The following is a 12500-nucleotide window of genomic DNA, read 5'->3' as shown; positions in this document are numbered from 1 at the left end:
TCAGTTTATAAGAATTACGTGTATGGCTGCTTTTACGGAAATGAAAGCCTTCAATAAGTAGAATTTTTTTTATGTTGATATGATCTTATACTCCAGGGCAAAATACAATTCAATAGGGCAGATTCCTCACACCCCTTGATCATTTTATGAAGTAAAATCCCTGAATGGGAGGGTACTTCAGTCACAGCCATAGAAAAGAATTCTTGGTGGTACTTACACCTAGTTTGACATATGTGGCTAGTGATGATAGTCCTATAATTTCTGCATTACCCATTTTCAGTAGGTACTAAGTTATTTCATTTTTGCTGGAAATGTTATTTTCGTAAATCATAGAACATAAAATGCTTTTTCTTGCAATAAACAAAGTCTGGGCTTTGCTGTATGTGAATACAAAAATGTTTGTTCTGTCAATGCCAATTTGCTGATTACTGGTACATGCCCAGTTTCAATTATTAAGTTTATCATATCTCTATTCTATAAGGTGAATGATATATAATACTGATTAAGTTCTGTATTTTTTTTCCAGACTGCACTACATGCTCAGTTGCTGAAACCAGAGATGGATTGCTTTAAAGGAGATACAAATTTTGACTGTATGGGAGCCATTAAAAGAGGGTAATTACAGGTTTATGTTTTTGTTTGCTCTAGTTTCTTCTAACTCAGGATATATTAAGATTTGATAATTAAATCCCCTCTCCCCCTATAACCATTAACCCATTGCCACTGCAGATGGCAGATCTGCACTACACTTTGAGTTGAGTTTATTATTTGTATTTACACATAGATGGCTCCACTAGTGCTTAGTCACCAAGGCTAGTCTTATCTAGTCTTACATGTCTCATTTGTTTACCTTTTTTCTTGACTTTTAAAAATGTTTTTTTTTTTTTTTTTTTTTTTTTTTTTATTGCTGTTTGTAATATAATGGCAATAATAATAATGTCAACACTGATATTGATAGCATTAGAATGAAAAGAATTGGCATTTTCTGAAGTAACAAAAATCACCATTTTAAGAATATTTTTCTGTCTTGTTCACAGGGAAGCAGATGTTGCAATATTTGAAGCTGGAGACATATATAGTGCAGGACTTAACTATGAACTTGTGCCTTTCATGGGGGAACAATACAATCTTGATACCTTGGAATATTATGTTGTTGCAGTTTCAAAAGAAGATGACCCCGATACGGATGTTCTGTATCTCAAAAGTATGACAATGTTTACCTAAATGTTTGGATATACTTGATCATATCTAGGGCCATTGATAATGCTTATTTCCATGTCTGCATATTATGATCAAACTTATTTAATCTTTTGTCCTTTCAAGATAAGAGAACCTGCCATCCTGCAGTCATGCATGGTGGTGGATGGGTAGTGCCAATGGCTTACCTCCTCAACAACAACCTCATTCGCCAGTATGGATGTAACTCTGTGAGAGCAGCATCTGAATATTTTGAGAAGTCTTGTGCCCCAGGTTCTCTCAGCAGCTTCTACCGCCACAATATGAACCGACTAAATCTCTGCCATCTCTGCCATGGGATTGGAAGTGGATTCTGTGCCCGAGATCACAGTGAACCCTATTATGGATTCACAGGTTTGTAAGAAAAGCTAGCCTGAAAACTTATCTTGGAGATTGAGGATGATTTCTAAATGCTTTAGAGATTGGAAAATACTGATGATGAAATTAGAAACCTACTTTTAAAGCAAGTAGTAGAAGTAATAGTAGTAGTAATATTTTATTATTTTTTATTTTTTTATTTATTTGTTTATATTTATATATTTTTTTTTTTATTATATATATTTTTTTTGTTACCTTTAATCACTAAGAATTTATATAAATAACTGAAGACTGTACTTTGTGTACTTAGTTATGACTTTCATAACTTCCACCAGGTGCCTTTAGATGCTTAGTAGAGGGAGGTGGAGACATAGCTTTCCTAAAGCACACAACTGTTCGAGAAAATGTGGATGGAAAACGGAAAGAATGGTGGGCAAGGAACCAGCTTACTGCAGACTATCAATTAGTTTGCAGAGATGGTAATATTTATGCAGTTGATTTTTTTATCTTCTTTAGTACTTTGTCATAACCTCTGTATCTTCTCCATGCTGATATACTTTTTAATATTGCACTTTTGAAGGATATATATCATATTCGCACACCAGCTTCCTCCAAGCACAAGTGTTTCATGAGGCTTGGAGTTTGGTCTTATACTTAGTTTTGTCCCAAGTTTACATTTGTCAAAACATTGACACAGTAAATATTTGCCTTGTACCTAATGTGGATTAAGAATACTAATTTTCTTTCAGGTACTCGAGCCTCAGTAACAGATTATCAGGACTGCAATTTGGGCACAGTCCGTTCAAATGCAGCTGTGACCCGGGGAGGTTATCTTTACAATGAAACAGAGGTAGCAGCTTACACCAATCTGCTGTTATATGCGCAACAACATTTTGGGCGTGATTCTGATGATGAATGGAAGTAAGTACTGGTATTTTCAAGGTTTAGTCATGATTATTGTTGGGTAGGAATGATTAATGGAACACACATTAAGGGATTTGTGTACTAATTTAAGCTTTATATTCCAGCTTCAAAATGTTCCACTCTGATGAACCATATGCAGATCTGATCTTCCAGGTAAGTTGGGGGGCCTTTTGGAGACCCCAGAGTCTCTAAAGATATATATATATTTATTTTTCCCAGAAGACAAATTAATATTGGCTTAAAAAAAATCTTCATCTTGTATTTATATCATGTTGAGAATAATTTTTTATGAGAGTTAATGTTACTTTTACCAGTGTACTAAAAAGAATTTCTGTTTCAGGATGCAACACAACAGCTTGTTCCATTGCCTAAGGAAGAGCAGCATTATCATCCTTATTTAGGTATGTATCACACTCGTAAGCAGTGACAAACCAGAAGAAGGAGTAATCATTCAATATAATTGCTGTAGATTATGTTTAGAAATCTGTAATCTTTGTAAAGGTGTAGCTTTGTTGTCATTATTATATTCATTAATAGGAGGCATTTCTATTAATGCTTGCAAATATTACCCCTACTAGGTATTGAGTTCCTAAATGCGCGGTACGAAGTAGATTGTACTGCTTCTTCTCCATGTTTGCAAGTGTCATCGGCATTGATTGCATTTTTAGTGATCCTCTGCCTTGCAAATTGAAGGTCTGCATCTCTCAATTGTAAGTGAATTTATTTTTGTATTTACTATGTAAGTTTTTAAAACTTCAAATAAAATCTATTTTCATAACTAAATAATTATTTTCATATCTGATTTTCTTTTACTTGTTTAGTGAGAAGGTCTTTTTACAAGTAATCTTGTATAGCTAGCTAATCAATTTTTTAAATTCCTGGTTGTTTGATCCAAAGTGAATTATAATTTACCTATAGGTATACTTTTCTATTCAGGTTCTTTTTCTTTTCAGTTAATGTTTAGTTGAAACTTAGAAATGAGACCATGCTGCATAATCATATCATGAAACAGCAGTACTTCTGGCTGTTGTAATCAATTGTGATCATGAAGATTTTTATTAGGTTGTGCTCCAGAATCTCAAAAGCAAGTGTTTTTACCACATAATTACAAGCAGGTGTTATATTGTATGCATTACTGTAAGATTAATATTCTTAGGATTATCCCAGTGTATTATGTCTCACAATGTAACACCCTGTTGTATTTTTATACATTAAAAATTGAAGTGCATATTTGAAAAAAACAATCCTTATATAACCATATATGTCACATATAAGTAAATTAATAAATAATGATAATGGTAATAGTAATGATAGTATTGATAATAATAATACCATAATAATTATCATGATGATAATTATGATAAAAATAATAATAATAATTATTATTATTATTATTATTATTATTATTATTATTATTTATTGGTTTAGTTAACCCAAGGCCGTTAGGAAAATGTTGCGTTTGCTTTAATGTTATGTTAAATGTCTCTGCGCATAGATGGCTCTGCCATTGCTTAGCCACAAAGGAGTCAAGTAGAAGATCTTGTGACCTCACCTTTCCTTGAGTTGGCAGGAAAAACACGTTTTTTCACTAATACTATCAATATTGATCCTGTTATTTTTATTATAAACATTTTAATTTCTATGTTGTTATTGGTATTACTAACAGCAGTATCAAATACTATAAAGTATTATTGAAAATCAAGGAAATGGTTCAACAGGTGAGACAGGTACTTCATGTGACTGGCTCATTGGTCACCTAGTACTTGTGGATCCATCTGTATGTAAAAACAATTACTAGATTAAACACACAGTGGAGATGGCACATGCCATCCCCGTCAGCATGTGGTTAACATAAATTGTACTTTATTTTTACCAGCAGCAGCTAGTATTGACTTTATGAATGGCAGTTATGGTTATATATTAGTATTGTGATCTTTAGATTGAAAATAATAATTCAGATCAATGGATGTATATTTTTGTTAAGATTGGGTAATCCATAATCTATGGATATATATTGATCCAGATTTTTAAAGAGATGTACATATGTACCTGTGCATGTAGATGCATATACACATATGTATTAGTATATAAGTGAGTAAGTGTACATGCACAAAAGAATGAGATCACTCACAAATGCACACAAACACATGGACAGTTGTATACTCATGGATATGCCCCCCACACACACACACACACACACACACAGATATATACATATGTACATACGTGCTCAGTAGAATCGATGATTCTATTGATTGATGTGCAAATAGACCAAAGCCAATTTTCCCTGGATTTGAAATAATGGGACATGTATCATGTGTCTGTTAGTATTTTTATAATGCCATAGTTAAACCAAGACTTTTCTAGTAATTTCTTAAAGGAGATATTTTTCAATGTTTGGATGTAGGGTAATAATGAATATACTTTGCCAAAAAAAAAAAAAAAAATCCAGACAGTATCTCATGAACCCTGATATGAAGTACTTTCAATGCTTGCTATTAGATTGTACTTAATTGCTGGTCTTAAAATACTTCCAGAAGTGTAAACATATAATCTGCTTAACTGATTACCTTATAGCTCCATATTGTTTATTTTTATAGGTCAATGTTGGATCAGTTTTATACTTCATGAAGCAGGTCAAAATTAGTTGTATGAAAGATAGATGTACCATGGTATGGTTAATGTGTTTACAAAAAAGGTCAAGACAGCAATTTTTTAAATATATGGATGTAACGAAGGTGATTTTATCCACTTCCAATATGTATCTAATGGTAAATAAGATTACCTTGACTCTTGATTGGAAATTCTTGGTTCTGAAACAAAACACATTTTAAAAATGCAGTGTAAGCATTCTTTGACTAACATCCCTAACTATGGATGGAGAGTCTGATAGTGACTAGCACTTCTAGTGTCAGTACTCAGTTTTCAGTGAATGAAATAGTATAAGCTCATTTGTTGTTCTTATATATTTTGTGTAATGTGTGAAACTTCATACTCATGGAATTTGTTTTGTACAGAAATATATACATTTATAACAATGTGGTTTGTGAAAAGGAAACATATGTTACTAATCACCTTCTTAACTGTAAATATGTGGGAAAAGAATGAACCAGAGTCACAGTTTTTATAACTATGTATTTTTTAGAATGTGTTCTTCAGTTTCTGTAATATAGCTCTTAGAACATTTATGACGAAATCATAAAATGTCATGCATATTGCATTTATAAACATTCCGTCCAATTTGTGATAAATTATTTTTTGCTTTTTACTCGTCTGATCAACATTATGAAGGACATTGAGCTCTGATTAAAGATATGTTTTAAAAAATAAGCATATTTAATGTGATACGTCACAGTTATATAATATTGAGGTTCCGTTTGTTTTTCTTTCTTATATGATATTTTTCCTGGGATTACTTGGGGACATTAAAAATCTTAGTTATTAAACAGAAAACATAGTATTGCATTTTAATCTAAAATACAAACTGCCTGTGAGATAGTATTGCATTGTAATTTAGAAATCTATATTTTAAGTTCATTAACAATAAGGTCAGTTGTGTAACTTCTATGAAATATTATGTATTAAAGCAGTGTTCTTACGAGTTAAAGTGAGAAATATGAATTGTTATCAATTGTTCTGTGCCTTTTTTCCCAGAAAAAAAACAGGTTAAGTATCCAAGATATACTTTAGAAAAAGAAAAAGAAAAAAAAGGTTTATAAATTTTCATAGAGTTTTAGCTCAAATAAATGGGCTTTTGCCTTTGAAATAAGTACAAAAAAAACTAAAATTTTATTATCCTATATACAGCGATACAACCAAATGGATTTTGTTCTCAGGAACTAAGCTTAACCCATCAGTGACGGGTAAAAATTTTGGTAAGTTTACGTATGCACCGGCGTGTTGGCGCGCACCAGCAGTTTCCCCTGTTTGCGCCCGGCTCCATCGATAGTTTGCGAGCGACATATAGCACCTAAAAGCTTTTATTTTGCTAAAATGTATAAAAATATTAAAATTTTCAAGGCTTACCTTCACTTTAGCTGCCATTGCCTAAAATCTTTACCATATAAATGAAGCCACTACTACTCGAGGAAAACAACCTCCGTCTGACAAGCCAGTAGCGGGGGAATGGGCATGGCATGATGTCCCCGGCGTTTGGTCCACAACAGCCATGGCATGTACGTACGTAACACCCGGCGCCAATGGGTTAAGGGAACCAGCACATCCTTCATGGCAACATATAAATACGGATAATAAAAATTGATGTTTGTTGCTTTGGAATAGCTAAACGTCTAAAGACTTACCCATTCAACTATTAGGACCTGTTGAAAAAAGTGAATTACCCTGAAGCCCCCCCTTCCATCCATCTCCTACTGATATTCCCCTGACACCCCTTCCTCCTAATTCTCTCTCAACACAACCTAACCCCCTCAATTCTGCCTACTACCGATATCCATCCTCCCGTACATTCTCCCTCCCTCCATCCCCTCTATTATTTCCACTCCCTCCTGGATACACACATGAAACTCTTATGTAATCCCTTTACCTAGATCCACCATAGCCCATTCACACAACAACTCCTTTAACCTTTCAAGAGTACTCTAGATACCCGACGCATAGCAACCTTCACCCCTCACCCCTCCTTTAATATACTTTCCTATAGTGTTAAATGACCTTAGATGTCTAGCACATTTATTTCGCTTTATAACCATTACCCATTAACTAGCCTATCTAAATTTGAGTTTGATGGTTTTCCAACCCCTGCTCCTACTCTGGCAACAGATTCGACCAATGATACTAATACTCCCTCCTTGACACTTATTGACAACTCTATCCATTCCAACACACCCATCCAGATTATTACTCAACCTCCAGAAAGCACCCCTCTACCAACATTCTCCTCTCCATCTCATACTGCACAGTCCTCTTCAATGTCTACACCCTCTTCCATTATTACTACTCTTCATCCTTATTGTCCTCCCACACAGAACTACTCCACTCCACACCACCCCATCTTCCTTTGGCCCATGTCCTACTATCACTACCTCTGCAACCCTTTTGAGTACTCTCTTTGGCCCAGCCAAATGGGATTGATTTCTTGAATTTCACCCTTCTCTTAATACTTGTACTGGAACTGTTTCTATCCCCCCAAATGCTTGTCCTATCCACAAGGAATGGTCAGACTATGAAAATGACATACTTACCTGCCTTGCTGATTATGATGCAGTGGCAGTACAGTGTTACACTATTCCTCCCAGAGGCCAGCGGAAGTCCCATGTCAATATTGCCAAGATTCGCTTCCGTAGACATGACCTCCCCCATAAAGTCCTCAGATTCAAGCTTGACCCCACTCTATGTGAGGCCTGAAAAGAAGTATGACAACGAGGTTTTTCTCTCTTCATTTATTCCAAAACAGTCCATTCTGGTCTTCCACAATTTTCACAAGATGTTTCTGCATCTTCCCTAGTATCTTTTTCCTATACCCTTAACTATCCTACCTCTACTCACTCTATGCCCCAGTCAAATTCTACATTCAAAGCATTTGCCGATATCCATCCTCCTCCCCCTCAAGTTCCCCCTACTCTTTCCCAATAAACCCCATCCTCTCCTCCTTCATGCACACCATTCCCTTTTTGTTCTCCATTATCCTTACCTCTCCCACATGGATACACATGTGAATCCCTTCTGTCGCAACAGTATCCAACAGATTTCTCCTCTCCTGACGCACTTCCTGATGCTTCACCTCCTTTCCCAGTCCCCTAATCTTATCCCCCAGACTCTTCTCATGCTACTTCTCTAATAGCCATCTCTACCCATATTACCCATTGATTATTTCATAACAGCTCTTTTACCAGTTTTTCCTTAAAGCAATGTTACTATAGCTTCCCCAACAACAGACTCATCCCATTCCATCCAGTCGTCCTATACCCTTAACACTTTTCTTTATTAATATCTGATTTACTTCATTTCCACCCCCTCTTTACCTTTTTCCTTATCATACTATCCTATAATACTATAACCTTTCACATTTAACACTTTATACTAATCATTAACTCATTTTCCCCTTTCACCACAATACTTTACCATAGTGCTATATGACCTTTTTCAACCATCAACCATTACTCCCTTATGGGGGTAATGGTTTTACCCTTATTAGGGGCATTAAGGCTTGCCCCATCATCAAATAGCCTATTTGATTTCAATGGTTTTCTGACCCCTGCTTCTCCTTTGACCACGGCTCCGACAACTGATACTAAGACCCCCTTATCGATGTCGACTGACAAATCTATTCATTCTGAACCACCCACCCAGGTCATTACTCAACCTTCAGAAAGCACCCCTTCCTCTCTCCCAACATTCTTCCCTCTATCTGCAGTATTCTTCATTGTCTAACCCCTCTTCGCCTATTACTACTCTTCATCCTTACTGTTCTCCTCCACACAATACTGCCTCACCCCACACCACCCCATCTTCCTCCTGCACTCATCCTTCTACTGCCTCCACCTCTGTAAACCTTTTGAGTACTCTCTTTGGCCCAGTCAAGTGGGATCGATTCTATATTCCCCCCACAGCCCCTTACTCTGAGAAAACGATGTCTCCAAATACAAGTAGGAAAAGTTTCCTTTCACAATCGCTCCAATTGTTAACACCTTGTTATGGTTACATCTGGTTACATCACCTTCCCCAGTCCCAGATTTCTCATTCCCCGGATTCTTCTATTTTTCCAACAACCAGCTCTGTTTTCCTTGAACAATGTCCATATTCCTTCCCCAGTCACAAATACACTGCAGTTCACTGTTGCCCTACCCCCTTAAACCTTTCCTTTTTTACTTATCTTTGCTCTACTTCACTTGCTCCCCTCTTCTCACCTTTCACTACTATACTATCCTATAATGCTTTCTAATCTTTGACATCTAACATTCTATCCTAATCTTTAATCTTTACCCTTCTCACCACAATACTTTACAATAGTGCTATATGACCTTTGATGTCTAGCACATTTATTTGTTTCAACCATTAATCATTAACTATTTCCACATTACTGTCCTAGGCTCAGAAATACAAGCTGAGGTATTATTAACCGGAGACGACAAGGCAGACAGACATTTCTAAATCAGCATGACTGTAGCTGGAAACCACATGAAAGTCTTCCACCATAGTACAATATATAACTGAGGAAAATTATCTGCTAAGGCAGTAAAGTCACATTACCTTTATGTAAAGGCAATCAGAGACATGAAATCTATACAGTAATTCCCTGGATATGCTCTACTAACCAAAACAGAAGCCCACTAGAGATGGTTATGGGTACCCATGAGGTGGAGTCTCTTAATACAACTCAACAAGTAAAAGTTGTAACCACCCTAATTAATTATGATGCCGCAAGTTATTTCCACTGTTGAAAAGACAACGGCACTCTATGCCACCATCCCTAGACATCACTGATATGAAAGGTGGATGGTAGTCTACAGATCCCATATGCCAGAAACTGGGTTGGCACCCTCTAATCTGCGGGTGAAGCAGGTTTCCCGTTCTCTGTCTCAGGAACTGTGGGAGGGTAATGAAAGTGATGAAAGTTTGTATGCATATGAAACTCAAATTAATCAATTTGCAAACACAAGCACACATGAACTTGCATGATTTTTCTTATTTAATACTTGCTTTTTAGAATGAAATTATCAAGATAGGTTAATAAAATTCAGTGATGAGATTAAAGCTTGTATTGTGCATAGAGCATAGTTTAGAAAGGAAGATACAATAATAAGTATGTCCCAAAATGTGACGACTGAAGTACGTGAATTTAACAATGCATTAATGGACATGCACACGCATGTGTGCACACACAAAAAATCCAGTCAAACATGCATTTAGGCACACTCACTCTCTCTCACACACACACACACACACACATACACACACACACACACACACACATACACACACACACACACACACACACACACACACACACACACACACACACACACACACACACACACACACACACACACACACACACACACACACATATGCCAACTTGCACACAAATGTATATACCTGGAAGTGCATGTATAAATACTTACACACACATACGCCAACTTGCACACAAAGGTGCATGCCTGAGAGTGCATGTATAAATATACACACACACACACCAACTTGCACACAAATGTGAATGCCGGAAAGTGCATGTATAAATATACACACATGCCAACTTGCACACATAGATGCATGCCGGAAAGTGCATGTATAAATACACACACATGCCAACTTGCACACAAATGTGCATCCTGAAAGTGTATTTATAAATACACACACACACACACACACACACACACACACACACACACACACACACACACACACACACACACACACACACACACACACACACACACACACACACACACACACACAAGCACGCACATACATGCACACACGCACACTCTCTCTTTCCCAAACCTGGCATGGTTCTGATGACCAAACGTACATCAGGTTAGCCAAAACTGTACAATGCATAAATTTACCATACAGATTATGTAGGTAATACAAAACATTTTGTTAATCAGTCACACAGGAAGATCTTACCTGGATTACCAAGTTTTCAGGAGATCTGCACATTCATAATTCCTATTTTCCAATATTTAAATAATAATTTAAAACATTACATAATACGAATTGTTATCTCCAAAAACATCCAATTCTCAGATTCACCTTAAAAATAAATAGTTATTTATTGCCATTTTATTTATACAGATATCTGCAAGTTTCACTTCTACTAGTACTGTGAATCCTCCAGCAATAGACTGTTGGCTAAATTTCAGGCAACAGTAACTGGAAAAAAATGCATTTTTATCTGGCTTGAAAAAACAATTAACAGAACTGCAACACTCACTAGTATTATGCATCGCATTGGGGCCAATCCTCATATCTCAATATTCAGAGTGCACTGCTGAGGGACTTACACCTATGGTTGAAATTAAGTAAAGAAAACAAAAGGACATATATTAGCTGTAAGTAGTCACCAAATATGGTACAACTGTGTTTTACATAACAATATAGAAAAAGGAAACAAACGAAAGAAACAAAAAGAAAGAAACACACAAAAAGGAGAAAAATAGAGGTTCTATAATCCTATGAAATATGATCTGCAAAACTATGCTGACTACAAACAAAGACAGCAAAACTGTGAAAAGAAAAATGAAACCTTAGGTCAGATCAACAGCCACAGCCACAATCTGTGATGGTGTTCTAGCTTACTTGAGTTGAGAGCTTTGTGTGTAACAGCAACCACGAAGCAAGCTACCACTGCAGAGGAGTTAAAAATATAAACATGGCAATGTAACAAATCAAAATACTGATGATCTAATATTATAAAAGAGTATACCACATGCTCCTAACCTACATAATTCTAATATATTTGAACTACAAGCTTCTTGCAGATAAGCAATGTAAAGGTTAGGAGAACTGTATGCTCTAAACTGATGTGGCTGTCTTAACACTATCTAGAAAGTTTAAAATTCTTCAAGGAACATTTCAGTGTAACTCTTATAATATCATAATTTGAGCCTTATCATACAACTTTGGTTGCCCAGAGATTCTACGAACAAGCTGTTTGTTAATTAAAGAAAGATATTTCTTAATATTCCAACAATCAATGCTGGAATTGAAAATTTCAAAAATCCAAAGATAAAAGCAATTCAGATTTAAACTGAATGTGAAGCTATACAGCTTTCTACATAAGCCCATTCCTGATGCATCTAATACCACATATCTATATGATTAGTGTAATATCAGGTCAAATACTTGCTACATAGCCATTGACAGTAGTGATTCAGGGCATCTAACTTTTTGAGTTTTAATCTACATGAGAAATCTCTCTACCTTAAGAATTTCAAACTATGATAAAATACTTTATTCTATCACTTCCATCTTCTGACATTCCAATATGATAGTTTATTTTATTGTAGCCAAGGAATGAAATTGAAAACCTGGAATATTATATTTTCTGAACGGTCTTCAAC

The 12500-nt window shown here is 35.8% G+C and overlaps 1 protein-coding gene across 1 annotated transcript in view; it reads left to right on the top strand.

Annotated features, from left to right (window-relative positions):
• The window catches only part of Tsf2 (transferrin 2), a 35224-nt gene extending 29289 nt beyond the window's left edge, over nucleotides 1-5935 (top strand). The window contains exons 10-18 of the mRNA XM_070145330.1: nucleotides 527-615; nucleotides 1038-1204; nucleotides 1324-1590; nucleotides 1890-2033; nucleotides 2304-2475; nucleotides 2583-2631; nucleotides 2819-2879; nucleotides 3057-3188; nucleotides 3432-5935. Of these exons, the coding sequence (XP_070001431.1) occupies nucleotides 527-615; nucleotides 1038-1204; nucleotides 1324-1590; nucleotides 1890-2033; nucleotides 2304-2475; nucleotides 2583-2631; nucleotides 2819-2879; nucleotides 3057-3169 (1062 nt within the window). The 3' untranslated portion in view covers nucleotides 3170-3188; nucleotides 3432-5935. The remainder of the gene's footprint in view (nucleotides 1-526; nucleotides 616-1037; nucleotides 1205-1323; nucleotides 1591-1889; nucleotides 2034-2303; nucleotides 2476-2582; nucleotides 2632-2818; nucleotides 2880-3056; nucleotides 3189-3431) is intronic.
• Nucleotides 5936-12500: the final 6565 nt, after the last annotated feature.

This window comes from Penaeus vannamei, chromosome 33, assembly GCF_042767895.1.
Source record: "Penaeus vannamei isolate JL-2024 chromosome 33, ASM4276789v1, whole genome shotgun sequence".
Taxonomy (NCBI): Eukaryota; Metazoa; Arthropoda; class Malacostraca; order Decapoda; family Penaeidae; genus Penaeus; species Penaeus vannamei.
The sequence above is the reverse complement of the archived record's forward strand: the minus strand, read 5'-3'. Positions and strand labels throughout refer to the sequence as shown.